Source organism: Rhamphochromis longiceps, linkage group LG12, assembly GCF_057381845.1.
Source record: "Rhamphochromis longiceps isolate RC_006_pf linkage group LG12, R_longiceps_female_GT1.1, whole genome shotgun sequence".
Lineage (NCBI taxonomy): Eukaryota > Metazoa > Chordata > Actinopteri > Cichliformes > Cichlidae > Rhamphochromis > Rhamphochromis longiceps.
This window is the reverse complement of record NC_140568.1, coordinates 29,392,854-29,420,219: the sequence shown is the minus strand read 5'-3', so window position 1 is coordinate 29,420,219 and position 27,366 is coordinate 29,392,854. Positions and strand designations below refer to the sequence as shown.

At 39.4% G+C, this 27,366-nt stretch overlaps 2 protein-coding genes across 5 annotated transcripts in view; both read left to right on the top strand.

Annotated features, from left to right (window-relative positions):
* nipbla (NIPBL cohesin loading factor a) overlaps positions 1 to 15,804 on the top strand; it is a 29,796-nt gene extending 13,992 nt beyond the window's left edge. For all 4 annotated transcript variants that reach the window (XM_085425687.1, XM_085425689.1, XM_085425688.1 and 1 more), the window contains 31 exons: positions 23 to 254; positions 1,860 to 2,011; positions 2,106 to 2,186; positions 2,311 to 2,411; positions 2,616 to 2,745; positions 2,859 to 2,941; positions 3,251 to 3,383; positions 3,679 to 3,822; positions 3,988 to 4,074; positions 4,344 to 4,564; positions 4,658 to 4,760; positions 4,844 to 4,942; positions 5,150 to 5,296; positions 6,834 to 6,968; positions 7,078 to 7,176; positions 7,307 to 7,360; positions 7,451 to 7,559; positions 7,673 to 7,803; positions 8,018 to 8,158; positions 8,272 to 8,365; positions 8,636 to 8,790; positions 9,025 to 9,115; positions 9,316 to 9,489; positions 9,652 to 9,842; positions 10,106 to 10,213; positions 10,792 to 10,992; positions 11,546 to 11,692; positions 11,790 to 12,175; positions 12,275 to 12,449; positions 14,188 to 14,385; positions 14,488 to 15,804. In XM_085425687.1, coding sequence (XP_085281813.1) covers positions 23 to 254; positions 1,860 to 2,011; positions 2,106 to 2,186; positions 2,311 to 2,411; positions 2,616 to 2,745; positions 2,859 to 2,941; positions 3,251 to 3,383; positions 3,679 to 3,822; positions 3,988 to 4,074; positions 4,344 to 4,564; positions 4,658 to 4,760; positions 4,844 to 4,942; positions 5,150 to 5,296; positions 6,834 to 6,968; positions 7,078 to 7,176; positions 7,307 to 7,360; positions 7,451 to 7,559; positions 7,673 to 7,803; positions 8,018 to 8,158; positions 8,272 to 8,365; positions 8,636 to 8,790; positions 9,025 to 9,115; positions 9,316 to 9,489; positions 9,652 to 9,842; positions 10,106 to 10,213; positions 10,792 to 10,992; positions 11,546 to 11,692; positions 11,790 to 12,175; positions 12,275 to 12,449; positions 14,188 to 14,385; positions 14,488 to 14,850 — 4,665 coding nt within the window. In that variant the 3' untranslated portion in view covers positions 14,851 to 15,804. The remainder of the gene's footprint in view (positions 1 to 22; positions 255 to 1,859; positions 2,012 to 2,105; positions 2,187 to 2,310; positions 2,412 to 2,615; positions 2,746 to 2,858; positions 2,942 to 3,250; positions 3,384 to 3,678; positions 3,823 to 3,987; positions 4,075 to 4,343; positions 4,565 to 4,657; positions 4,761 to 4,843; positions 4,943 to 5,149; positions 5,297 to 6,833; positions 6,969 to 7,077; positions 7,177 to 7,306; positions 7,361 to 7,450; positions 7,560 to 7,672; positions 7,804 to 8,017; positions 8,159 to 8,271; positions 8,366 to 8,635; positions 8,791 to 9,024; positions 9,116 to 9,315; positions 9,490 to 9,651; positions 9,843 to 10,105; positions 10,214 to 10,791; positions 10,993 to 11,545; positions 11,693 to 11,789; positions 12,176 to 12,274; positions 12,450 to 14,187; positions 14,386 to 14,487) is intronic.
* A 1,713-nt stretch (positions 15,805 to 17,517) lies between these two features.
* ndc80 (NDC80 kinetochore complex component) lies at positions 17,518 to 26,859 on the top strand. The gene is made up of 17 exons (XM_085425685.1): positions 17,518 to 17,675; positions 18,136 to 18,234; positions 18,599 to 18,682; positions 19,020 to 19,146; positions 19,340 to 19,512; positions 19,676 to 19,778; positions 19,927 to 20,013; positions 20,216 to 20,309; positions 20,800 to 20,900; positions 20,997 to 21,141; positions 21,409 to 21,614; positions 21,871 to 22,020; positions 22,175 to 22,264; positions 22,379 to 22,471; positions 22,727 to 22,857; positions 24,477 to 24,579; positions 25,917 to 26,859. The coding sequence occupies exons 1-17, from the start codon at positions 17,668 to 17,670 to the stop codon at positions 26,043 to 26,045; spliced, it is 1,923 nt and encodes a 640-aa protein (XP_085281811.1). The 5' UTR covers positions 17,518 to 17,667; the 3' UTR covers positions 26,046 to 26,859.
* Positions 26,860 to 27,366: the final 507 nt, after the last annotated feature.

Below are 27,366 nucleotides of genomic sequence, written 5' to 3'. Positions count from 1 at the left end.
ATTCTTTACTTTTTAACCACAGGACCATGACGCTGAAGACGAGGAAAGACTTTGGAGAGATCTGATAATGGAGAGAGTCACAAAGTCTGCAGATGCCTGTCTGACAGCTCTGAACATTATGACCTCAGCACACATGCCGAAGGCTGTCTACATAGAAGATGTCATAGAGCGGGTGCTGCAGTACACCAAGTTTCATCTTCAGAACACACTGTATCCACAGTACGATCCAGTCTACAGGGTGGACCCGCATGGAGGTACAGGAAGAATTCTGCATTCATTTTTCTTTATTAACTTTAGAAACGCTTCATAAACTTAACATTAGTAGTAGACCAAATGATAAATAAGCCAGTGCCAGTTTGGCAAACTGAAATACACTCAACAAAAATATAAACGTAACACCTTTGTTACTGCTCCCATTCCCCATGGGATGGACGTAGAGACCTAAAATTAATTCCAGATACACAATATAACCATCCCTCCCAAACAGTGGTCACAAATCAGTCCAAATGTGTGGTAGTGGGCACATCTGCTATATTGAGATAATCCATCCCACCTCACAGGTGTGCCACATCAGGATGCTGATCTGACATCATGAGTAGTGCACAGGTGTACCTCAGACTGCCCACAACAAAAGGCCACCCTGGAATGTGCAGTTTTTTGCGCTATTGGGGGTCTGGGGAACCAGAACCGGTCAGTATCTGGTGTGACCACCATTTGCCTCATGCAGTGCAACACATCGTCGCATGGAGTCTATCAGATTGTCAATTGTGGCCTGTGGAATGTTGGTCCACTCCACTTCAATGGCTGTGCGAGGTTGTTGGATATTCGTGGGAACTGGTACACGCTGTCGTATACGCCGGTCAAGCACATCCCGAACATGCTCAATGGGTGACATGTCCGGTGAGTATGCTGGCCATGCAAGAACTGGGACATTCTCAGCTGCCATCTGCCCTGAACAATGTGAACCATGATTCATCCGTGAAGCGCACACCTCTCCAACGTGCCAGACGCCATCGAATGTGAGCATTTGCCCACACAAGTCTGTTACGGCGACGAGCTGGAGTCAGGTCAAGACCCCGATGAGGACGACGGGCATGCAGTTGAGCGTTCCTGAGACGGTTTCTGATAGTTTGTGCAGAAATTGTTTGGTTGTGCAAACCAATTGTTCCAGCAGCTGTCTGGGTGGCTGGTCTCAGATGATCTTGGAGGTGAACCTGCTGGATGTGGAGGTCCTGGGCTGGTGTGGTTACACGAGGTCTGCGGTTGTGAGGCCGGTTGGATGTGCTGCCATATTCTCTGAAACGCCTGTGGAGACGGCTTATGGTTGAGAAATGAACATTCAATGCACGGGCGACAGATCTGGTTGACATTCCTGCTGTCAGCATGCCAATTGCACGCTCCCTCATTGCTTGTGGCATCTGTGGCATTTTGCTGTGAGACAAAACTGCACATTCCAAGGGTGGCCTTTTGTTGTGGGCAGTATAAGGTACACCTGTGCACTACTCATGATGTCAGATCAGCATCCTGATGTGGCACACCTGTGAGGTGGGATGGATTATCTCAATATGGCAGATGTGCCCACTACCACACATTTGGACTGATTTGTGACCACTGTTTGGGAGGGATGGTTATATTGTGTATCTGGATTGAATTTTAGGTCTCTACGTCCATCCCATGGGGAATGGGAGCAGTAACAAAGGTGTTGCATTTATATTTTTGTTGAGTGTAGATGCTTGCTTTATGAAATCAGGAACAGTTTTTTTTCAGCTTGCAAAATTATAGTATTTCTTAATTTAAGATTTTTAATTTTCTTATTATGTTCATTATCTTTTAAAAAATTACTTCTGTTGTTTTTATAGGTGGCATGTTGAGCTCGAAGGCAAAGCGTGCAAAATGCTCCACGCACAAGCAGCGTGTCATAGTCATGTTATACAACAAAGTGTGTGACATTGTCAGCAACATCTCTGAGCTCCTAGAGATACAGTTGCTTACAGACACCACCATCCTCCAGGTAAACGCTAAGAGTGTTGCACTTAGTACATTAGTGTAAGTCAGACATGCAGACATGCGTGATTTCTCATATTGTGCATGTCCCGTTCTTCCAGGTTTCTTCTATGGGAATCACTCCATTCTTTGTAGAGAATGTCAGTGAGCTTCAGCTGTGTGCCATTAAACTAGTTACAGCGGTACGTCTGCACAAAAATTGAGTGTTTATTTAAAAGCATCCTTTTAGGGCATTTGGTCCAGAATGTTATTTTGCAATTTTTATCTTTTTTACATTTTTTTTTTTTCATATTCTGCTGTATACAGGTGTTCTCACGTTATGAGAAGCATCGGCAGCTGATCCTTGAGGAGATCTTTACCTCTTTGGCCAGACTGCCCACCAGCAAACGCTCCCTCAGGAATTTCAGGTAACCCATTTTCCACACTAATTCACCTAAATTTGAGGCTATTCAGAGTTGCCAGGTTAATGCATGAATTGAGAGCTTTGAGAATTGTCTGACCATCAATGTAGAAATAAAAATTGTTCAGACGTGTTGATGTTTTTTTTTTTTTTTTTACTGGATTGTGCAATGCTAGTAACTTGTGATTTATCCTGACCTTCTGTGTTTTAGGCTGAACAGTTCAGACCAGGATGGAGAACCGATGTACATCCAAATGGTAACAGCACTGGTTCTGCAGCTGATCCAGTGTGTGGTCCACCTACCCAGTGACAAAGATGTTTTTGAAGAGTATGACACCAAGGTAGGTGCACAAGCTGACATGAAAACCCATACAAACATCAGCAAATATAGTTTTATTCAATACAACATGCAGTCAGACACACCATTTGCTCAAGATTTTTTTTTCTTCTTCAGGTGGATCAGGACGTGTTGATAACAAACTCTTATGAGACGGCAATGAGAACTGCGCAAAACTTCCTCTCAGTCTTCCTTAAAAAGTAATTTCAGATTGTTTTCTTCCTATTTATACTTTTTGATGACACTGTTGAATGTTGCTAAGATCCCTTTTGTCATCAGTCAACATTGAGACAAACTAGGAACGTTTTGAAGTAGCTGTAACTCTATAGGATTTTCCAGATGTATTCTGCCAGCTTGTTCAGCCGTATTAAAACTTCTGTCTTAATTCTGATCGTTGGCTGTCTGACCTTGATTATAATTGTTACCATTAATCATTTCTCATTATGCTCTCAGAGCATAGTTATTTTCCTGTTATTTATCCCCTTTCTTCCTTTTTTTGCCTCCCTCAGGTGTGGCAGCAAGCAGGGAGAAGAAGATTACCGTCCATTATTTGAGAACTTTGTCCAGGACCTACTTTCAACAGTGAACAAACCAGAATGGCCTGCTGCAGAGCTGCTGCTCAGTTTGCTTGGGAGACTGCTGGTTAGCATGACTAAGATCTTTCTTTAAACTGGAAATGCAAGTATTTTTCTCAGTGTTTCTGAGAACAGATGATCCAGATTAATAGCAAGAGATGACTTTGTTAAAAGTCATGGAGGCTCCAGGAAAGCAAATGTTCTTATTTTATACAATATTTTCAAAACATTTGTGTCACAGTTGATCAAACTTGACTTCTGTGGTTTATGAAAATCAACTTTATGACAGCAGTTTTTTTTCAGACACACACAATGAGAGTGTTCTTGTGTTCATCCATTCCTGTGCCTTTTTCTCCTATTAGGTACACCAGTTCAGTAATAAGCAGACAGAGATGGCTCTGAGAGTAGCATCTCTAGACTATTTGGGCACAGTGGCTGCACGTCTGAGGAAGGATGCAGTGACAAGCAAGATGGACCAGAGATCAATTGATCGTATCGTACAAGAGGTAAAAGGACAGCTTTGAATTTAATGATTTAGGATACTGTTTTCTTGTTTTTTTATGGGGACAGAAATGAGTAAAATGCAGAAAATGTGTTCTTGCTTGATGATTTACATTCCTACCATTTGGCACAATAAATATATTTTCCCACTTATTCTTCCCCGTTTAAAGTCTCAAGGCAGCGATGAGACCCAACAGCTACAGAAGGCTCTGCTGGACTACTTGGAGGAGAACGCTGAGACAGATGCCTCACTGGTGGTGGGTATTTTCATTAGGTTGAATGTGGTGAACTCTTTAAGGTTTAGATATAAGTTTCACATTGCATTTGAACTGGCTTTTGAGGAATCTGTTGGAAACTACCATATTAATAAATCTTTCTTCTCTTAAATAAGAAGACATATCTTAAATGGTTTAAAACAGTATTTGCTCATGTTATCTCTGTGTGCAAATAAAAATGTTCCTTACTGCAAGTAATTATTTTCTTTGAATGCTATGAATGTAATACTGAGACCTGTTTTGCATTCTAGTTTGCTAGAAAGTTTTACATTGCTCAGTGGTTCCGCGATGCCACCACCGAGGCTGAAAAGTCCATGCGTAACCAGAATCCAAAGGACGAAGACTCTTCAGACGGTCCGCAACATGCCAAGGAGGTGGAAACTACCGGAGAAATTATGCAGCGTGCTGAGAAGCGCAAGAAGTTCCTGCGCAACATCATTAAGACCATGCCAGCTCATTTCACCACACTGAAGTAAGAATGTGCGATATATCAGCAGTGTACTTTCTTTTATTTGCACAAGTGCAGTTGTGTGACTGTGCAAGTCTGTAACCTGCTTCTCAACAGAATGAACTCTGACACTGTGGACTATGAAGATGCCTGTTTGATTGTGCGTTATTTGGCCTCTATGAGGCCGTTCGCCCAGAGCTTTGATATTTATTTAACACAGGTAAGAGTGTGATTTTCTTTTTAGCAAAAGCATTTCAATCCCCCCCCCCCAGAGAAACATAAACATTCTTTGTTCTTTACCAGATTTTACGAGTCCTTGGAGAAAGTGCCATCGCTGTAAGGACTAAAGCCATGAAATGTCTGTCTGAGGTCGTGGCTGTTGATCCCAGCATACTGGCAAGGGTATGTCTCTATCTCTGTTTATAGTAGCAAGTGCATTAATTGTTAACATTTTTTTTTTTACTGCACATGATGCTGTCTTAACTTATATTCTTTGTATGGCTTTGCTCTTTCAAAATGTACTTCTTATTCTGCAGCATTCTGTTCAGAAGGTATCTTGTAATTCTTGTAGCTTGCTATATGCTGACTGATTGCTCTCTTTGTCTGCAGTCCGACATGCAGCGTGGTGTCCATGGTCGTTTAATGGACAACTCCACCAGTGTGAGAGAGGCAGCTGTAGAGCTGCTGGGCAAGTTTGTGCTCAGCAGACCCCAACTCACTGAGCAATATTACGACATGCTCATAGAGAGGATACTGGTAAGTTGTCCAGTCAGTCACTTATTCCCAGTTATGCTGTGGTTTGCATATAGGTGCTAAAGGCGCAAAAGCAAAAACCACAGCTGTGACTTCACATGCTAGGTCCATCGTGTGATGATGTCCACCACACCTTGAGTGTGACATTAGGATGCTGGGTTATAATAGCTAACATTTTTCAATTCTGTACCAATTGATTGATTTGGACATACGTGATGTTTTTCCATAGATAATGAGGAAATATAGCATTAGAATTATCATTACTATAATTATTTTAGCTTTTACACTGTTTTGGCATATTCATCATTGTACTGTGGGCTTTTAGGCTATGTCCACACGTACCCGGGTATTTTTGAAAACGCAGATTTTTCTATGCGTTTTCACCTTTCGTCCACACGTAAACGGCGTTTTCTGAGATTTTTAAAAACTCCGGCCAGGGTGAATATTTTTGAAAACTCAGTTTTTGCATTTACGTGTGGACGAGAAAAACGGAGAAAACGCAGTGTCAAAGGTGTGCGCCTTTTTTGACGTCACACTGTGCGCCACGTTATTGTTTCGGTGAAATGAATTTCTACAATACTGTTACTGTTAATTGTACTCTCTGCAGTGTTTAAATGCTTACATATACACACACAGTTACTGTCCCTTCACACATACGACTCGGTTCTATGCCCCATCTTTGTTTACTATTTCTAGACTTCTGATTGGCCAACATTTCTACACGGTTAGGAATATATCACCACCTGTTGCTTTGGCATGTTCCTAGCAGCGTTTTCCTTCATTTCTGCCTTTACGTGTGGACGGGATTATTTTTTAAAACGAAAACGGAAAATCTCAGTTTTCAAAAATACCTGTGTACGTGTGGACGTAGCCTTAGTTGGTGTGTTTTTGCTTGGCCCTTCACTTGTGCTTTCATTGTTAAGCTGTCCCTAGCACCTGCAGGATGGTTTCTTACACAGATCAATACTAGTAATACTCATGTGTCTGTTGATGAACTGCATACATGTAAATATTGTGTTTTTCTCTGATTGCTGCACACTTCTTCTGGGCTAGTAATGCGGTTGTTGGCTTGTTTTGTGTTTGGTTGGGGTTTGTTTTGTTTTGTTTTGGAGGGGGGTACACCAAGTGTACATCAGAAATGTATTTGGAGAGTCCTAAAAAAATGGTTAATAGGGCACTTTCGGGTTTTCTATTGCGTAAGCTATTTAAATCTGTTTTCCAGCAGCAGTTTAAGATTTTAGGATTAAAAAGCACACGTGACAACATGCTGTTAGTACTAAAATTCAGGTGAACTCAAAGTCTTTCTAGTTACTCTCTGTGCTTAGCATCTGGGAAGTGAACAGTTGAGATTGTTGTCCCTGTTGTCATGGAAATGTTCAAGTGGGTTCATGAGAAGTTCACTCTTCATTACAGTCTTATTCTGCCACCTGTGGGTGAAAAAATGCTACTACACCAAATGCATACATTTCTCTTTTCTCTTTTTAAAATTCATTTTAAAAATTATACTTCAGTTTATTAATTTAATTCCTTTTTATTTTAGGACACTGGTATCAGTGTGAGAAAACGGGTGATCAAAATCCTCAGAGATATTTGTCTGGAGCAACCGACCTTCAGTAAGATTACTGAGATGTGCGTGAAGATGATCCGCAGGGTCAATGACGAGGAAGGAATTAAGGTATGGATCTGCTTACAGATGGTTGTTAAGACGTGGCTTCCATTCTTCATAGAATTCGTTGTAGATATTTATTATTTCATTTTTTTATTATTGCATTTCTTATTTATAGAAACTGGTGAATGAGACATTCCAGAAGCTGTGGTTTACTCCAACTCCAGCCCATGACAAAGAAACCATGACCAGGAAGATTCTCAACATCACTGATGTGGTACATTTAACTGAATTACCACTTTGTTGAATGATTTAAAATTATAAATGTAAAAAAAACCGTAGGGTGTCAGTTCTCAACCAGTAGTTGATGATTGCATATTATTAATCATTTCCTCTGATGTCTTTAGGTTGCAGCCTGTCGAGACACCGGCTATGATTGGTTTGAACAGCTTCTTCAAAATGTTAGCATTTGAGCTTCATTATATAATAGATATCTGTTTTGAGATCTGCTATTGTTTAAAACCTTATAAACATTTTTCTCCTTTCTTTAGCTCCTCAAATCTGAAGAGGACGCATCATATAAGCCAGCCGAAAAGGCTTGTGTTCAGCTCGTCGACAATCTGGTTGAACACATCCTTAAATATGAGGAGTCTCTTGCAGGTATGTTTGGATATATATTGGTTATATATTTAAATGTAAACGTATATCCTTGCCTAAGCATTGTACTTGTACTGTCATTTTGCATGTATTGTTAACTCCTTTTCCCTCTATAGAGAACAAGGGGGTGAACTCAACACGGCTAGTGGCTTGTATCACCACCTTGTACTTGTTCAGCAAGATCAGCGCCCAGCTTATGGTCAAACATGCTATGACCATGCAACCCTACCTGACGACAAAGTGTAATGTAAGTTGTTTCAAAATTACTAACGTTTTTTGTTCTTGAAGAGTTATTAATGTGATAATGTTTACTAGTATATACTATAACTTTATATTGTTGATTTGTAAAGATAATTCAGTTGTTAAGTTAATGATTCGATTGAAAGGGAGAAGGAGTACTTTCTTTGAGTTGATTTTTCCTAATATACTTTTATAACATTCATATTTTGTTTCCCCTGCAGACTGCCAATGACTTCATGGTTATCTGTAATGTGGCAAAGATTTTGGAGCTTGTGGTTCCTCTGATGGAGCACCCCAGTGCAACTTTCCTTGCAACCATTGAAGAAGACCTCATGAAGCTCATCATCAAATATGGCATGACGGTGCGTGGCAGCAGTGTTTTAACAAGTTTATATAAGTTTGCCCAATTTAAGTATATAAGCTGTAACCAGTTTTGTTAAAGAGGTAACATGATGGTTTATCTTCCTGTGTTCAGGTGGTCCAACACTGTGTGAGCTGTCTCGGAGCCGTTGTGAACAAAGTCACACACAACTATAAGTTTGTGTGGGCTTGCTTCAACAGATTCTATGGTGAGAGATGCTAATGCCTGGAGTAATAATGTTTGTGTTTTATAGGGATAGCATAGCTCTGCTGAAGTACCACATTAATCCATTCAAAAGCCAAAGAAATGTAACTATTTATATCCCACTGTTTCTTCAGAAGAGTGGATTTAGTTTAGCCACAAGTTCTCCAAAAAACATTGCAGAAGGCCTATAAAATATAAAATTGCATTTTAAGCAGTCAGAGTTTGAATGGAATTTAAAAAATTCAATTCAAATGTTTTTTTCATCCCCTCTTAGGTGCGCTTAACAGGCTGAAGGTTCAGCATCAGGAGGACCCAAACGACACAAAGTTGGTAGCAAACAAGCCTTTCCTGCTGCGATCCCTCTTCACCGTGGGTGCCCTGGCCCGACACTTTGATTTTGATCTGGAAGAGTTCAAGGGCACCACCAAGGTAGGGTAGTAGTTAATGATTAATTATTGATTAGAAATGAACATTTCAAATGAAAACTGGGTCTAATTTTGGATTACAGCTTTACGTCCAGTTATCTTCTTCTTTGAGGATCTTGTCCACAACCACGATTGGCTATGATGAAGCAGCTCATTATGCAACTTTATGATTGCTGTTTTAAAAAATATGTATGAAAATGTCTGCAGTTTCGTAATTATGTGTTGACGTGTTGTCAAGGTTGTTATCAAGGAGAAAGTTCTTGAGCTGCTGCTATACTTCACCAAGCATGAAGATGAGGAGGTCAAGACCAAAGCCATCATTGGCTTAGGTAAGAACATAATGTTTTTTTTAGTGTGATTAGACTGACTCCAGGACCTACAGTGTCATTTTACCAGCTTATAGGACTATAATATAAAGACCAGAGATGAGCAAATGATTCCCTGGCCACAGCAGGTTGAGATCATATAGAAGGATGTGTCATTTACTTATTTTTACATGTATTTGATCTTTGTTATTCTTTTCACGCAGGTTTCCTTGTGATCATGCATCCCAGCCAGATGTTTATGCAGGAGGTGAAGTCTTTGTATAATGGCATCCTGGCTGACAGTGGCTCCTCAATTAACCTCAAAATTCAGATCCTCAAAAACCTCCAGACATACCTTCAGGAGGAAGACACGCGGATGCAGGAAGCAGACAGAGAATGTAAGTAATTTGTTTTTTTAAACAGCTTTTAGACGTCACAGTGAATAATATACTTGTTATAACATTTTGTCAATTCAAGTGATTTTATTACTTCACTATATAAAAATGAACATCGTCTAGAAGGGACAATCTGTATATTTTATGGTTTTTTTGTACTTGTAGGGAAGAAAATGTCCAAACAAGAGGATCTGAAGGAGATGGGAGACATCTCTTCGGGGATGAGCAGCTCCATTATGCAGCTTTATTTAAAGCAGGTGTTGGAGGCTTTCTTCCACACCCAATCCAGCGTACGTCACTTTGCTCTCAACGTCATAGCTCTCACGCTCAACCAGGGTCTCATCCATCCTGTTCAGGTAATTGAAAGCAAGAACTTGTCACGTGTCATTATTATATCACTATCAATAAATAATTGTTTGTGTTTGGTCTATTGATAGCACTTTTTTTCCTCAAAGTAATTTTTGTATGCAAGCATCTTAAAGCTAACCAATATTCATTAGTTTGTAGTTATTGTAAAATCACTAGTTACTTTCATTTTAATCTGTTTTCTCTTTTTTTCATGAACAGAAGTAAAATGCATATGCATGTGAACTTCACTGCTTTTATCCTGTTTGTGTAGTGTGTACCCTACCTCATTGCAATGGGAACAGACCCAGAGCCCAGCATGAGGAACAAAGCAGACCAGCAGCTGGTGGAGATTGACAAGAAGTACACAGGATTCATCCACGTGAGTTGGTGTTTTTCATTTTTTTTCGCATTCCAGATTTAGGTCTTACCTTGTTACTTTTTGGGGGTTTTTTGTCTTCTTTTAACCCTCTTTAACTTTAGCACAAACAGCTGCAAAAAACAACCAGAATAACAGTAATACAGTATGGACAAGATGAGCCTTAGATTTGTGACAAAAAAATCCATCCGTGCATTTTCTTAACTGCTTGTCCAGTTCAGGGTTTTGGGGTGCTAGAGCCTATCCAGGTGTGTCAGGGCGAAAGGCAGGGTACACCCTGTACAGATCACAACATTTATTCTACCCACTGCACCATTTAATGCCAGAACAGTTTCCAGTCTCTTGAGAGATCATGTTCTGGATCTTCTGCTGTAAAGAAGATCAAAAAACATAACATTCAGGATTTTGGTCTAATCTAATGATAAATGTACCACAGCCATTCATTTATTCACTGTTCTTTTTAATAAAGTGAATGTACATGATACTTTTTTTAAAAGGAACATTATCAGTACAATAATTGTCCCAGTAGTTATAGAAATGCTGTGTTTCTAACACTCGTCACCCAATATATTTTATGACAGATGAAGGCAGTTGCTGGGATGAAGATGTCATACAGTTTGCAGCAGGCCATTAATTCATCTCGTAAATCCATCATAAGAGGATTCAGACAGGACGAGACCCACTCGGCACTCTGCTCCCACCTCTTCACTATGATCCGGGGGAACCGACAACACCGGAGGGCTTTTCTCATCTCGCTGCTGAACCTCTTTGATGACAGTGCTGTGAGTTAACCAGCATTCATCTTGGCACATGTTATGACTCCTTAGTGGCAAATGGTGTTTCCTAATTAACTGTATGCAATGTAAAAATATACTTTGAGTTCTTTGCTTTGTGGTAAGTGTAATAACAGGTGTGTTATGACAACTCTTAAGGTTAGAACTAGCCTGACATCATTATGCAAATGTAAATTATTCTAGAAATGCCGCTGGTTACAACTAGATAGAATTACAACAAATCAGAACAACACAATGTGTACAATAATACCCATATTAGGCCAAATGTAAAGAGAGAAAAGGGAATCCAGACAAATGAAAACATGAGCTTTCAGATTCCTCTGGTTGCTGAGCTTGGATAACACTGATCTTAAAGGAAGACCTTTTTATTAAGCGACAAATGCTGAAGTTCAGTCTACAATATTACATCTTTTCTGATTTCACTATACACAGTTAACTTTTTATGTATGAGCATTTGAACTCAAATTGGGTAATATTGCACTGTTATTTTGTACCAAGTGCTAACTTTTGATCAAGCTCCACATTTCTTTTCTTTCTGCAGAAGACGGACGTAAACATGCTCCTGTTTATCGCAGACAACCTTGCTTGTTTTCCATACCAGAGCCAGGAGGAGCCTCTCTTCATCATGCACCATATAGACATCACCCTGTCAGTCTCTGGCAGCAACTTGTTGCAAACCTTTAAAGAGGTGGGGAAGACCTGAGATTTATTCTTTTTTTTTTTTAAATCCAGAGAATTACACTGCTGGAACAAAAAAATATTAATAGATTGTCCTTTCTGTCCAGCTTCTTCTAAAGGAACCAAGACGTAAAGAGAAAAAGGTCAAGAAAGAGTGGAAGAACTCATCAGATGGAGAGGATGATGAGGAAAAGATGAACTGCGACTCTTGGAGGAGTGAAGATGCAGAGAACAGCAATGGTGAGGACAATGAAGACACTGATGACGATGTGGTACGACGGCCAAAAAAGACGAAAAAACCTGTTGCAAACTCGGAGAGCTCGGAGTCCGAGTCTGATCTGGAGGATTTGGATGTGGACGATGTGGAGAAAGTAATGAGGCTCCTCCCAGATAATCCCACAGGTCTCTTGGACTTTGCAAACGCAGTTCAGGGCATTCTGCTTCTGCTGGTGCTCAAACAGCATCTGAAAAACCAATATGGATTCTCTGACAGGTTAGTAATTGTGGATTGATTTAACAAACTCAGAACATCTGCCAAAATGGGACCTTGTGACTTCTACAACTGACCAAAAAATGTTTTGTCTTCCAACAGTAAAATCCAGAAATACTCTCCAACAGAGTCAGCCAAGGTGTACGACAAGGCAGTGAACAGAAAAGGCAACATTCACTTTCACCCACGACAAACCATCGACTTTATCTCCAACAACATGGCTCACGCCACGCTGACAGATGGTGTAAAGAAGCAGATAGTCAAACAGTATCTAGATGTAAGTAACAAAGCTTAATCAGCCTGACTAAAGTGTTTTGAGTTCACTGGTTTATATTATTGTCTGTCCTCTAAGCAGTTACACGAGTTTAGTGTAGAATTTAATTATCACACAAAAATGTTTTTTAATAATTTTTTCTTACTTACTGAACTTACTAAAATATGAGTTTTGCCTTAAATTTGCGATTCAAACTAGAGATGGCACGATACCACATTTTATGTCTGATACCGATATTATAAATTTGGATATCTGCCGATACCGATATGAATCCGATATAGTGTATTTTTTAATCAATAAAACTGTTTTGTTTTTTTTGTTTTTTTTTTTAATATCTTGCTGCATAAGTTCATACTCAAGTAAAAAAAAACAAAAAAAAAACCCTAAAGCTATTCTGTTACGGCTGTATGCAAAAAATACAGTGCACCCAAATTATTTCATAGTTCAGCAATACTGATCGATCTAATAAACTTAAACCTACTCCATCCTCCCTATTCTGGTATTTTAAAGAGTACTTAGCAGAAATATTAAGCAACCTAAGTAAGAGTTGCCAACTCCCAGCAAAAAAAAAAAAAAAAAAGGGAACCACCCCCCACCCTCGCGATGCTTAAACGACGTAATCAACTTTAATTTAATGCATGTGATAAAAAAAATAAAGGCACAGAAATCAATTATTTTTCCACAATAATTAAGTAGATTCAACATCTTTCTTCAACAGAACTGCAGACTGCACAGATGGTACCTTCCCAAAGGGGAAAGTACTATAGCTTACTAGGGTATATTAGACTTAATAGTTACTATATACAGTAATGGACTTCTATACATTTTACATCAGATTAAAACTTTGGGTGTAAGATTCAGATAATTATTTAATAAAAGCTAGACATTTTAAATTACAATAAGAAAGAAAAGTATTTCTTTGTGCCCCCCTTTTCCCCGTTAATGCCCTATCTGGCCCCCTGGCATAAGCTTGCTAGATCCGCCCCTGCACAGTTACCAGCTGTCAGCTGCGTAGAAAAGGATCCTGGTGTAGAAAGTAATATTAAATAAATTCTAACAACAGCTTATCAAGCTTAAATGTGCTGCTGTTGTTCAGCCACTGGTTTCCCCTTTCTGGTGCAAAGTCGGCCACAAACAAACAAGAGAGACGGGAGTTGCTACAGAAAAGCCGATCAGCCGATCATTGATCAGTTTCATGATTGAAGTAGCAACAGGAGATGGGGAGAGAGAAGAGGTAGTCGCTCCATAAATCGGTTGTTAAGCTTAACGTGCGAATGCTTTACAAACATTCAGAGATGAACTTACCCACTTGCTTTACTTCTCTCTGGGATCACTTTCTCGGAGATGAAATGCCGGCTTGGTAGCAAGGATCCAAATGCTCAATCAGACCGCTGACAGGTCTCGCACGCCACAGCCTCTCTAATCACGTGATGCATACTGCTCCGACGTGCTAAGGTTATGAGCTGAGTTACACCATGTCGCAAGTTTTGTGAGGTGCTTTCGTGATATTTAATGGATCGGATTAGATTTTTTATTTCTCACCGATATCCGATTCAGTAATTTAGGTCCGTATCAGACCGATACCGATATGTAATACCGGATCGGTCCATCTCTAATTCAAACAGACTGCAGTGAATATGAGTTTTGCCCTTTATTCAATATTTGGTTTGCATGGTTATAACTGCTGATTAGCCTGAAGCTTCGTCTCAAAGTTGGTTTCTTTTCTTTTTACTTTTCACAGTTCAAAGTTCTGATGGAACATCTGGACCCAGATGAAGAGGATGAGGAGGGGGAAGCATCTGCCAGTGCGAACATCAGAAACAAAGCCATAAATGCTCTATTGGGAGGCTCCGGCCCCCTGTCAGGACCGAGTCCGCGCAATCAGGCCGGACCAGAGACGGATGATGATGATAGTGATGGTGACGAGAGGACCCCAGGGGTGAGATAAATGGATACACACTCTTTTTGTAAAATGCTAATTAAAAGCAATTGAGGAAATTTCTTTAAAAAAAATTTTTTTTTTGTTCTTTGCTCTCTACAGTCCTCTCGAAAGTCAAGGCGAGCAGGTGACTCCTCGGATCCTGGTCGGATGAGTGAGACAGTGGAGGTTATGGATGTGATTGCGCTTTGCTGCCCCAAATATAAAGACCGGCCGCAGATAGCTCGAGTCATCCAAAAGACCTCAAATGGGTACAGCATCCACTGGATGGCTGGTTCGTACTCGGGGCCCTGGGCAGAAGCCAAGAAACGTGATGGCCGAAAACTGGTGCCTTGGGTGGACACTATTAAGGAGTCGGACATCATTTACAAGAAGATTGCCTTGACCAGCAACCACAAACTGAGCAACAAAGTAGTACAGACTTTACGCTCACTGTATGCAGCACGGGAAGGAGGGGCTAGCTAATGGCTCCAATGTGGTGGGGTTTTTTGTTTTGTTTTGTTTTTTTAATTTTTTTTTTTTTGGTTCCCCTGTTCCATTTCTACTTTATTATAAATCCTCCTCTTCACTGCTCCTGCTCCTTCTCCTCCTCCTCAACCTGCCACCTCCAACAACACAGCCAAACTTCACTGGATTCCTACCCTCCCTCTCTCCTTCCTCATTTTTGTAAGAAAACACGAGGGCAAGAATATTTGACACTACATACTTTTACATGAGTTATTCTTGCAAAAATGACACAAAACATAAGACTTATATTAGAGGGACTGCTCATGTTTCGTTTGTGTACAAGTTCAGAGGATAGAATCCTGAAGGCATTAAAGGAATAATACATCCCGATTATCCCTTAAAAGGCTATCAGAGACGAGACCTGGAGGGAAATGTTTTGTCGACATTGTTGTGGGAGCTCCTTCGCTGTTGTGCAGCAGATTCTAGTCGCTCATTTCTACTCCCACTGTATCATAGTTTAACACGACAAAAAATTAAAATGTTTATATCTCTGAAGACAAAAAATCTGTAAAAAAAAAAAGAATAAAACCTTAAGTGAATGTTGGAAATTAGTCTTTTTGATGTTCTTATTAAAGTGTTTTTGGAGTTTATTATACTACTAGCAACCGGATGGTTTTTTCCTTTTAGCTTTTAGATATTTGAGGAAAAAAACAGATGACAAAAAACAAACAAAAAAACAAGAATTTTTATTTTTGTTCACTTTTATTTGTCCATGCTGTACAATGGCAGAGTCCTCTGAATATAATTTATTCTATTTCGAACTACGCATGCAGTATATGTGGCCTATTGCAGGAGGATATTTTGTAAATGTAGATTTTGTTGTATTAGGTCACCCTAGTAATAAGAGGAAAGGGGATTCATACCCTTTTGGTGGAACAAATACTGCAATAAATTTTCTACTTCTCTTTGTCACTTGTCTGCTCAAACTGTTGATCCAATCTGTTCATCTTGCCAAAGTGAAGAAAATCATTGGACGGATATGACTGAGAGAGTCTTTACATGATGTCAGATTATAGGATTTTTGTCCAAAGGATGATCATTTTATCACAGTTTTTCCTAAAGTGTGCATAAGGTGATTTATAGTATAGTTTTTGATTTTGCTGAATCATATTATACAAACCTGTCAGGCAACTTAAGTATTAGAGTCGAAAGTTGTCAGAGGACTTTTCTTATATTTTTTAGATCTCATCCTCATGTACAAATGAAGCATTTTTACATGCATATGAGAGTGCTGCTGTCCTTACATTTGATAAGCATATATACACTATTCCACCACATCCCAAAGGTACTCTGTGGATTAAGATTTTCTAACTGTAGGGGTCATTTGAGTGCAATGAACTCATGTTCAAGAAAGCAGTTCGAGATGATTTGGGTTTGTGACTTGGTGCATTATTTTGCTGAAAGTGGTAAACTGGTCATGAAGGGATGGACATGGTCTGCAGCGGTACTCATGTAGGCTGTGGTGTTTAAACCATGGTGGTAAAAACTGGCTCAAAGGGTGACAAGAAAATATACTATACACTATTACATTACCAGCATCCTGAACACTTGATAAAAGACAGGACAGCTCCATGCTTTCATGGGGTTTTTTTTATCAGAAATTCTGACAACCAACTTTATCTACCGGTATATAGTGCCAAATCACAACAACAGTCACCTCAATGCACTTTATATTGTAAGGAAAGTACCCTACAATAACATGGACAAAACTTCAACAATCAGATGACCCCACCTATGAGCAAGCACTTGGCAATGGTGGGAAGGAAAAACTACCTTTTAATGGGAAGAAACCTTTGGCAGAACCAGGCTCAAGGAGGTGCAGCTGTCTGCCAGACCACTTGGGGATGAGTGGAGGGGACACGAGAAACGGCACGCTATGGAAGAGGGTCAAGTCGTGTTGTAATCTATAATAACTACGTTTTTTAAATAAACGCAGAAAGTGAAATGCAGCGAGTAAAGAAGAAACACTCGATGCATCAGGGGAAGCCTAGGCCCTTTCCAATCTTCTGTTGTCCAATTTTGTGCCCTTGGGAACTGTAACCCCCTTAGTATCCTGTTCTTAACTGATAGCAGTGGTACCTGGTGTTGTCTTCTGCTGTAGTGTGTAACCTATGCTGTATAGACTGTCTATACCAACAAGCTTGTAAATAGAAAAAAATAATATTGAGTTGAACTGAGTTCCGTTTGCCGCGATCCACAACAGTTCCGGTTTTTGTGTGGCTTCTTGGTAAAGTTGCTCTTCTGCATACATTTCTTGTAACAAGGCATTATTTGAGTTACTGTTGCCTTCATATCATGCCAAAGCAGTCTGACCATTCTTTGACCTGAAATGAACTAGGCATTTTCTCTGCTGCTCACTGGATATTTTCTCTTTTTTGGATCATTCTCTGTAAACCCTACAGATGGTTTTGCGGGAAAATCCCAGCAGATCAGCTGTTTCTGAAACACGGAGCACCGTTTCTGGCACTATCAATCATGCCGTTCGGAGTCACTTAAAGCACCTTTCTTTCCCATTCTGATGCTTACTTTCAACTATAGTATGTCACCTTGAGCGTGTCTACATCTAAAATATCTAAAACCTGCAGGACAGGCCTGGAGTTCCCCAATCCGATCGAATCCATAGACGCGGCATCAATCCGAGCGGAACTTTCTTGGACTAAATGGCTCTCCGTACTGCTGTGATGTCACCACCCTCCAGTATTTATATGGTTTTTTGGCGGGGTGAGCAAATCTGCTCGGAAGTTCTGTTCATTTTGTAAACACAAGTGACAAAAAATGGAGCGGTAAGTTAAACTTTGGCCAAGAAAATAAGTGCCAAACAACATTCTGACAAAATATAATGTTTCTGGGCACCTAAGCTAACGAAGTTCAAATTCATTTGCTGTCATTGTTTGCGGACGTTAGCGACCGTTAGTTTAAACGTTGTCGCAGCGGTTAATTCAACAATGTTCACAACTATAACACTATTTATCGAGTAAAACACGACGTATTCGTGGTATTGGGTTAGGTCTAGTGAACTTCGACTATCTGAAATATTACAGAAGTTACGGCGCTAGTTAGCAAACAATGCTACTTCATTACGTTCCTGAAGTGTATGTCAACCTTAACGGAGAGTTGTCATTCATTTACAAATGTGGCCAACATCCTCTCCTTAATGGGCGGTGTTGTGTACTCGGCGAACAGTTGTGAATCACTGGAGTGTCTTTCATAAAACATGTTCCCATTTTGTGATACTTTCTCCAGTGTAAGGCTGAGTCGAGTCAAAGGTAGCAGACCATCGGAGCAGTCGCTGCGAGTGCAAGACAGCAACAGGATGAGCTTGATGTATACGACGCCTCAGAGGTTTGTTTAAAGAAACTTGACCTGTAATAAATTCAGCTCTACAATTACACTACTTAGTTCACTCATCTATTTGATAAACAGCTGATTGTTGTAACCCAATGCTTTTAATAAGGGGTTGTCTCCACAACATTCAATTAACATGGCTTAATTTGGACCACACAGTCTGTTTAGAAATGCGTTGTGACAGACTGGGACTTACTGGTTTGGGTTATATGATATAATATTGATATTGTGATATTGTATACATGGGGTAAAGCAGGGATGGGGAAGTTATATTTATTAACTCATGACGAAAGATGGCTCACTAGGTATTAGCAAATTAATTATTCAAGTTTTTTTTTTTTTTTTTTTTTTTTCTTCTCAGTAAACAGCCTTCATTTGGAAAGCTCAACATACCAAAACCGCAGTCTGGGACCTCTGAAAGACGGACCAGTTTCTTTGGTCCGAGGTATATCTGAATTTTCCAAAACTCGGTTACACTGTTGCTACAAAATGACTACTTTTGTAAAATCCTCAGGTGATTGGGCTTAGATATTAGCTTAGATATTAGAAATTTGAAAATAAAATGAAGATTACAAACGTTCCTAAAACAAGTAAAAAGTGGAATAAGTTAATTAACCCACTCAGGGTAAAATGACTGACGTATCTTAAATTTAAAAAATATATTTATGCTTTTTCATTAAAAAAACAAAAACAATTCTCTGCAATGCCTTGATTTAAGTGTGAATATATTGTAACTCCCTTTGTAAATTAAAAAATAAAACTGCTCTTTGACATTTTAATAGGACTAGTGGAGTCGGCATGCCTCGCAACAGCACCATGTCAGGGTTTGGAGGAACTGAGAAGATAAAAGATGCTCGACCTCTACACGATAAGTCTTATGTTCAGCAATGCATCAGGCAGCTGCACGAGGTAAAAACATAAACTGTGTCTGTGTAAAGTGGACTGTGAAATAAGGGACTGCAACATGCACCTTATTTCATTTAGCTGTTTAGCATTTTTACCACACCTCTGATGGATAACTTTACCACACAAGGGGTCTTAAATGATTGCAGAATAAATTTTAGTTTGTATTTTAACAGTGTATTTCTTTCATATGATCTAGTTCTTGACAGAGCAGGGTTACCCGGGCACTTTGTCATCCAAGACCCTCCAGTCTCCATCCACCAAGGAGTTTGTGAAGATGTTTGAATTCATCTACTGCCAGCTAGACCCAACCTTTGAGATGCCAAACTCAAAAGTTGAAGAGGAGGTTCCTGCTCTCTTTAAAACCTTGGGGTAAAATGTGTACTGTTAACAGCTGTTGTTGTTGTTGTTGTTGTTAAACCCCCTCCCCACACTTAAAAGAAAAAGTTAAAGGATATATTATGAAATATCTTGTCTCATTTTCTGTAGTTTAAGAAACTTTCCTGACTTGCTCTGTTTTGGCATCTTGTTTAAGGTACCCATTCGTTCTCTCCAAGTGTTCCATGTATTCTGTTGGAGCTCCCCATACCTGGCCTCAGGCTCTGGGGGCTCTCATGTGGCTTATTGATAATGTCAAGGTGAGAAATGACATTAAATCTCCAAGTACATTGGATCGTTATCGTTTAAAACAAAGTTCACATGCACTAAATATCAAATGCCCCACAAGAAAATGTGGAAGCTAAAGGTCAGCATGTTTTCTTTATTTTTAATGTGTTTCTGCATCAGATCAACTGGAGTTTGAGCAAACAGGAGCTGCTGTTCAGTGACTTCAATGAAGGCGAAAATATTGAAGAAGGTTCTGAGTTTAACAAGGTACAGGAACTTTACAGTGTGAAAACTATGAAAAATAAAATAATGTATACTGACAGGTTAAGAAAGTGGTGTAAGCCCACTTTATATAGTTACTGGCACTGTACATTTTGTAGCCAATCATGTGTCGTGTCTGTGTTGTTCAGCAAAGCTAGTGTGATTATTATATTGTAAGTTTGTCTTAATGTTCTTTCTTCATATGTAGCTCTTCCTGGACTACACAGCTGAGACATATTCCAAGTTCATGCAAGGTGATGACACATTTGAGGAAGAAGATGAAGCATTCCTCGTTAAACTGAGTAAGAACAACATCTCTGTGTAAAATTATTCTCCATACAAAAGGAGGGAATATGTAATTGTCTGTGGTTGTTTTTCTGTCTGTTTTTTAGCAGTCTGGTGTCCACAGTCGTCAAGATATTATTTTTAGATTTTGTAGATACCAATAATAGCTTGAGCTCTTTTATTTGAGTGAAAATTGGATAAAGGTCACACTAAATGATGTGAAAATTGGTAAAAATGTTATATTAACCATTCTTTATGGATCTTCTTTAAACTTCACAACAGTATACTTGGCCTTGGGGGACATGAGTACTCAGGTTAGCTAAGCATTTGGCCTTGATTTTCCTGTTAACCCAGGTGGTATTCTTAATTCAGTGACATTTGTCTAGACTGCACCTACAAAAAGGCAAAAACTGTCTGATTTAATTTGCCTGTTATCCCCTTTAATGCACTGCACCAAGTGCTGTCTGAAAGGCTTTTAACGAGGATAGTGTTTGCTTGTGTTCACAGAGAAGCTTTACAACGTTGACGAGGCCCTGCTGGTCACGATGGAGGAGAAACACAGAATCCTTACTGATGAGGTTGAAAAACTGGAGAAGGAGAGTCAGACTGTAATAATTTTTCCTTTTTTTCCCAGTATTTTGTCTTTAGGCTGGAATGAATTGTGTACCCAGTTGTGTTGACGTGTTCTGTGTCCTCCTGAGCAGGACCGTCTTATGACGAAGAGGATGGAAAAGATGAAGCTGCAGGCAGATCTCAAGAAACTCCAGAGCTATCGTGCCAGCTTGGATTCTTTTAAAGACAACCTGGAGAAAAAAGACTCAGAACTGAATGCTGAGCTGGAGATTTCTAGTAAATAACACATTTGATCTAACCATGTTAGCAAGCCACGTCTTTGGCAAAAAGCACTGGATTCTGTGATTATGCGATTATATCTGGATTAGTCAACTTAACAATGTTTGTCTTTAGAGTTACTTAAATTAAGCAAAGACTGCACAGTATTCAGGTTCAAAGTGGTAGATGGTTATTGAAGGTAAGATAAGAGTGGTGTGGTCAGTGGGAGTTACTGACTCCTGAATATTAAACATATAGTGAACATTTTTTGGGTATTGTTTTTAGTCAGCCACCTGGAAACTCTGAAACATGAGAGGAATGAACTGCAGCACCTCCTGCAAAATCAGAAGTTTACTCCAGCTGATGTTGAGAGGATCAACAGAGAGAAGAGGGAACTTCAGCAGACCATCTCCAGTCTCACCAAGTCTCTGGAGAACGCTGAGCAGCATAAGTGGAATGAAGAGATTGCACTGGCCAAAGTGAAAGAGAAGGTACTATTTACATCTTGTATATGTGCAAAGAGGGGCAGCTGTAGTCCTGTTTGGTTAGCTGGTTTTGAGTAAATGTTTACATTTTAGGAAAATATTATTTAGTGTATCTGTGTCAGTGTTCTACCCATTTTATAGTCTGGGTAGACTGTTGACATCAAACATTCATCATCATTTTAAAAACAGTATCTGTGTTTTTTACTTTTTTTTTTTTTCTCTTCCTTTTCTTTTCCATCAACACCAATCGTCTGTGTTCCAGGCAGAGTTGAAGCTGGCAGAGTACCACAAGCTGGCACGTAAACTGAAGCTGATACCGATTTCTGCAGAGAACGCCTGTGGTCACGATTTCGAGATCCGGCCTTTTGAATGCGGAGCCGGCAGCATGGTTCAGTGTAAAACACAGATACAGGTGACTCCAGTTAAAATTCTGTTTACGCAGCTTTTTACAAGAGCAAATCTTAAGAAATTCACCAGACACAACTTACTTCCCTCTAATTAAATATACTTCCATATTCAGGTTGTAGCTTTACATGATGGTGTTTCTGTGTAATTGTTCTGATCAGATGCAACTAAGAAAGTTGGTTGGAGATGTTGAGGAGGAGAACAGTCGATTAACCAACATGAAACTCAGTTTGGAGGAGTCTTGTGAACAGGTAACAAAAATTTGATAGTGCTGTATCATATCTGTTTCTGGTATTTGTGAAGTAGTCACATATTAACCTGTTTGCACGGCAGCACTTATAATTTGTGTTATTTTTGTTTGTTAGGTAAATTCTATCATCACGGATAAGACCAATGATCTGAAGCAGCTGAGAGAGCAGATCCGCAAGCTAGACGAACGATTGGAGGGAGAAAAGCAGGTATTGTCCCGTATTCTGCAACACGACAGTGAAAGTTTCCACTGAACAAAATTATACCCACGTTAATAAAATATAGCTTTGTAACTCCCAAAGAGCTATCAACGCTTCAAACTAATAAACCCATTCATAGTGGAAAAAAGACACTTTCTCCTAGGAGAGGGAGGAAATATTTTTTTCTTCTCCTGGGCAACAACCTAAGAAGAAAATGCACAGTAGTTTTTCATAAACATGTTGCCGTGTTGTATGTTTGTATAGGAGCTGGCCCGAGAAGAACAGGAATGGGCGGCAGAGATGGAGTCTGTGGAAAACCACCGTAAACTTCTCGAGAAGAAAGTTAATTATGGTTATGACGAGTCTGTGCAGCAGCTGAAAGCAGCACAGCAACAGTAAGCAACAACAATATATGTACCATATTTCTATTTCTTCAAGATTCTTCTTGCTATAGAGATTGACAGACCACATGACTTTCGCGCATTGCTTTGTGGGTACCCGTGGCAACAAAATCAAAACACTGCATCAAGCGCTAGTATTTCCAGCACCGGTAATCATTAATTCTGCGGTTTTAATCCCTACTTGCATTTTATTTGGCCCCAAAACAGTTATCTACAAAACGACAGAGAACACGGCAGGTCCATACAAAGACAGACTTGACGAAAAGGCAAAAAAAAAGTATGAGGAAAAAAATCAAAGGAGTGAAAGGGTCAGACCCATACGAGCATACAGAGTGGAGTAAGGATGTTAGCGTGCTGCCCAACTTTCATCACACACATATTTATTATTATATGGTCCTAAGTTTTAGTGCATACACTCACAAAATGTTTAGTAACTTCAGACCCCTGCAACAAGCAGGTTGCAAGGTGATTTGGACTATTCCATTTCACAGCTGTTGTTAATTTTTTTCCCTTTATCTCCTGTCCAGGCAAATGCAATCTATTTGTCTTTTCAGGTTGTAGTATTACACAACATTTTCAGATCTAATAGAAATAAAATGAGTGTTTTGTAATTCATTCAATTTATTGTCTTTATTTATAACTGGCATTATTGTTTCATTCTATTATAGAATCTTACAAGAAAGAGGCATTGTATTCCATTGTGCTTTATTAGCTGCTTCGGTAAAAAAACTAATCAACAATGCAAAAAAACAACAACAAACAACAACAAACAATGCAAAACAACATACTGGAAAACAGTTATTCATCACTTGATTGCTTCAATACAACACTTGGGCACATATATGTGGGGCTTTTTCTCTCTCTCTCTCTCTCTCTCTCTCTCTCTCCCCCCCCCCCCCCCCCCCCCCTCCCCCCCTCCGATCAAATCTCACTGTGGTAGCAGCTTTACACTCCGTCTGACCCAGGTTGATAGAGGGGGCCCACTCTGGATCACAAAGCCACAGTAAACAAAGCAGCATAGCACAACAAATTCAAATCAATATAAGACTTATTTGTAACCTACATCGACAATTATGTTATGATAAATTGTGTAATAACTACTACAAAACATGCTTGGAGCAGACTAACATGTGAGCTGGAGTGTTCTGGGACGTTATATTTGGTCTTTGAATGGCTGCAATCCAGGCCATCCGTCGGCTCTTTGTTACTTCGGAAACGTGGCTTAAACAATTTCTCTTCCACGATGTAATCCGATAACAACCGATCTCTTTATCCGTCGGCTTCCTGTGGCTGTCATGCGACCGGCTATTGTAGTTAATAATACAACAGCTTCTTGCCTTTTTTTTTTTTTGTGTGTGTTTCTTTTTATGGCTGTGTGACTGTTTTCATGTGAAAGCCTGCGTGCGCTAGTACCGCTTGCCACTCGCTCCCAGAATCCTTTGCCGCTTTACCCCTGAATGACGTCACATTTTATATCTCTATATATTCAAAATCATCACAAGTAGTCCTGAAAATACAGATTCATCATTTAATGAAACAAAGGTGAACTTTATTGTGAATGATGTGTCTGTTTATTCCAGTTGATGAGATTTAAGACTTGTTTCTGTCACAAGGTACCACCTCGTGCTGCAGGAGACCAATGAAGAGAGGCGAACAGTCGCTAACAACCTGGCGTCTGTTTTTACCACAGCTGCCAACCACTTGTCAATTACAGAGGTAACGTTCCTACAGCTCTCTCTTGTTCTCCACAAGAGAGTGTCTCAGGACATGAGCTTAAATTTACACAAAGCTGTGAGTTTCTGACAGTACAAAACATTCATTTTACATCAAAGTAAAAGGCAAAAGCACTCTGATTTTAGGTTTCCCTGCCGTTCTTCCCCAGAAACATCACAGCTATAGGACAGATTAGATTATACTTGAAGTGTTTGTGCCTTAAATTTATAACAATGGATAATACTAATACTGAACTTCAATTTGATTTGTACTAAATGCATAACAAAAAAATGTACAACTACAAAGAATCTGTATAGAATAACTGAACTATCTAAATCTGTGTTTCTGAATTTGTATTTTTGTAATACTTTTATATCTTACACGTGAATTATACTTCTGCATCAGATCTACATCATAACTCTCGGCATAACCGGAACCCCATTTTAGTCCTGCTACATAACCTGATGTGCACCTCCTGAAAAATGCAACTACATGTTGGGTCAACGCATACCTCAACCACTGCAATGGTGTGGAAGGTTTAGGTGTGGGTATATAAGTTTCCGGTTACCACGCAAGTTAGGATGTGCATTTCTGGCAGAAGTCTAAAGCTGTAGACCCCAATCACACAATTCTAGAGAGACCAGTCAGTGAACATCTGGCAACATATGGCTAGAAAGGGAAAATGTGTGTTCCATAGCAGGTTGCCAGTGATTGCTGGAGTTTAATGGCTGTCCCAAGTCCCAGTCACACAAGCCTAGAGATCTGTGTGATCAGTGACCCCCTGGTACCCAGCAAAAAATGCTGACTTGTGTGGAAACACTTACATTATTTGCCAAATTGTAATGAAACTGAAAAGTGCAAACTGGCAATGGTGAATGTAGAAGAAGCTGCACATCGAGAAATGTGTTGCTTTCAGCTGTAATGCACAGCTTTTGCTTTGAAGATTAAATTCTTCATTTTTCAGTTTGCATCACTTTTTTTTTTTTTTTTTTTTTTTTTAGGTTTTATTACAGCTTGGAGCGTAAATAACAAGTTTTTGTGTATAAATTGGCATCTTCCATGCAAACTACAGGCAGTCACAGCAATCCACTGGGGGGGGAAAAGCAGGTTTGTAGTGCAGCACCTTCTTTGCAACAGATTTCTGGAAATGGCCACTTGCAGGCATCGTCGAAAACACATTTTTCTATGGCAACGGGGGGGTTGCCAGGGTTGCTGACCAGTTTCTAGGCCTGTATGGCTGAGGCCTTAATGTGAATCTGTAAAAAAAAAAATGCAGCAATATTTATGCTGCATATTACTTTGTACCCTCAACGCTGTCTCCTGTGCTTCCTCTACAACAGAAATGCCTGGAGGATCTGCACAGCAGAGTGCAGCGGATCTGCTCAAAGGCTGTTGAAGAAGACGAGGCTGCCATTCAGAAGCTCCAGGAAACTCTTAAGGACTTCATGTCCAAGGCAAAAAATGTATAAAGGTGGCATGAAGATGGCAAGCAGAGATGATTATAAGTGTTTGGATTTCCTGTTATTTGTATTTTCAGAGTGTTCAGATCTTAGGACAACAGAGAAATGGAGTTATTCATTTGGACTTGACGAACTTGACAAAGAATATAAAATGGGTTAACACATTTTTACAAATCTGAATGATTAAAAAAAGATTCCAAGTTATTGTGTTTTTTTTTTCTTTTTTTTTTTTCTCTCAGTAGTTATCCATGTTTGTGTATTACCATATGTTTGCGTGTTCTGTCTTTCTATATAAATGTTATGTACACAGTCAAGCTTAATTGAAACACCTAACTTTTTTTTATTATTGTAGTTTGTTGAGGGTTTTTTTTGTTTGTTTGTTTTTTTTTGTTTGTTTGTTTTTAAACAGTAATTGACTATTTTTAGATAATTATCGTAGAACCTACCAAAAGGAGAAAAATGTCTTCCATCTCACTTGTAACACAGCCTGATCAGCATTCCAGACTGATCAGTTGTCTCGCTTCATGTGTGACTGCATCGCGTTGTTTCCGGTCTCGCACATTGAGATAATGTCCTGTGTTATGATTGGCTATAATTTATCAAAGACAACCTGCTTGAGTCCCACAACAAAGTTGTAGCTCAAGAGATGTGATGATTTGTGAATGCATCCCTGCTGAAACTACAGAGCAGCAGCTAAAATAACAATTGACATTTTTAAATAGTTGGGATCGGGCGGGGGGTTACATAGATTTGCGATACTGCAAATAAACTTTTAGCTCTTAAGTTATATTTGATATAATAAAAGATGAAAATTGAAAAGAAATGTAGCGCTTGTCCTGTGCTGAATCTGTAATCGACATGTAGAATTTAGTCCTCATTGCGATCATGTACCTCAGAACTTATGTTGTATTGAAGCCACTAGATGGCAGCACACACCAGCTGCTCAAATGTTTCAAGTTGCTTCTCGCCTGACTGAAAAAGGAGATCACTAAAACAATGATGATTTTATATAATGGTGGAAAAACTGAATTTCTTACCTCCATATTCTAGTGCGCTTCAGAAACACTGACACTGTGTAAAGGCAGTTTCTTCAATACAAATCTAAGTAATGTTAAGTCTTTATCGATTTTTTTGGTTAATATGGATAAGATAAGGAAATGAGCATGCGTACTCTGTTTATTTGGATACATTTCTATTTTACAAACCTTTTAAAGCGGTGAATTTCCAGTCAGATATCGGATCAGGAAATAATTAGTTAATGGACAAACATCAGGAATAGTTTCCATTTGTGTCAGACTCATTTATTCTATTTTTTACCGAGCACATTAAT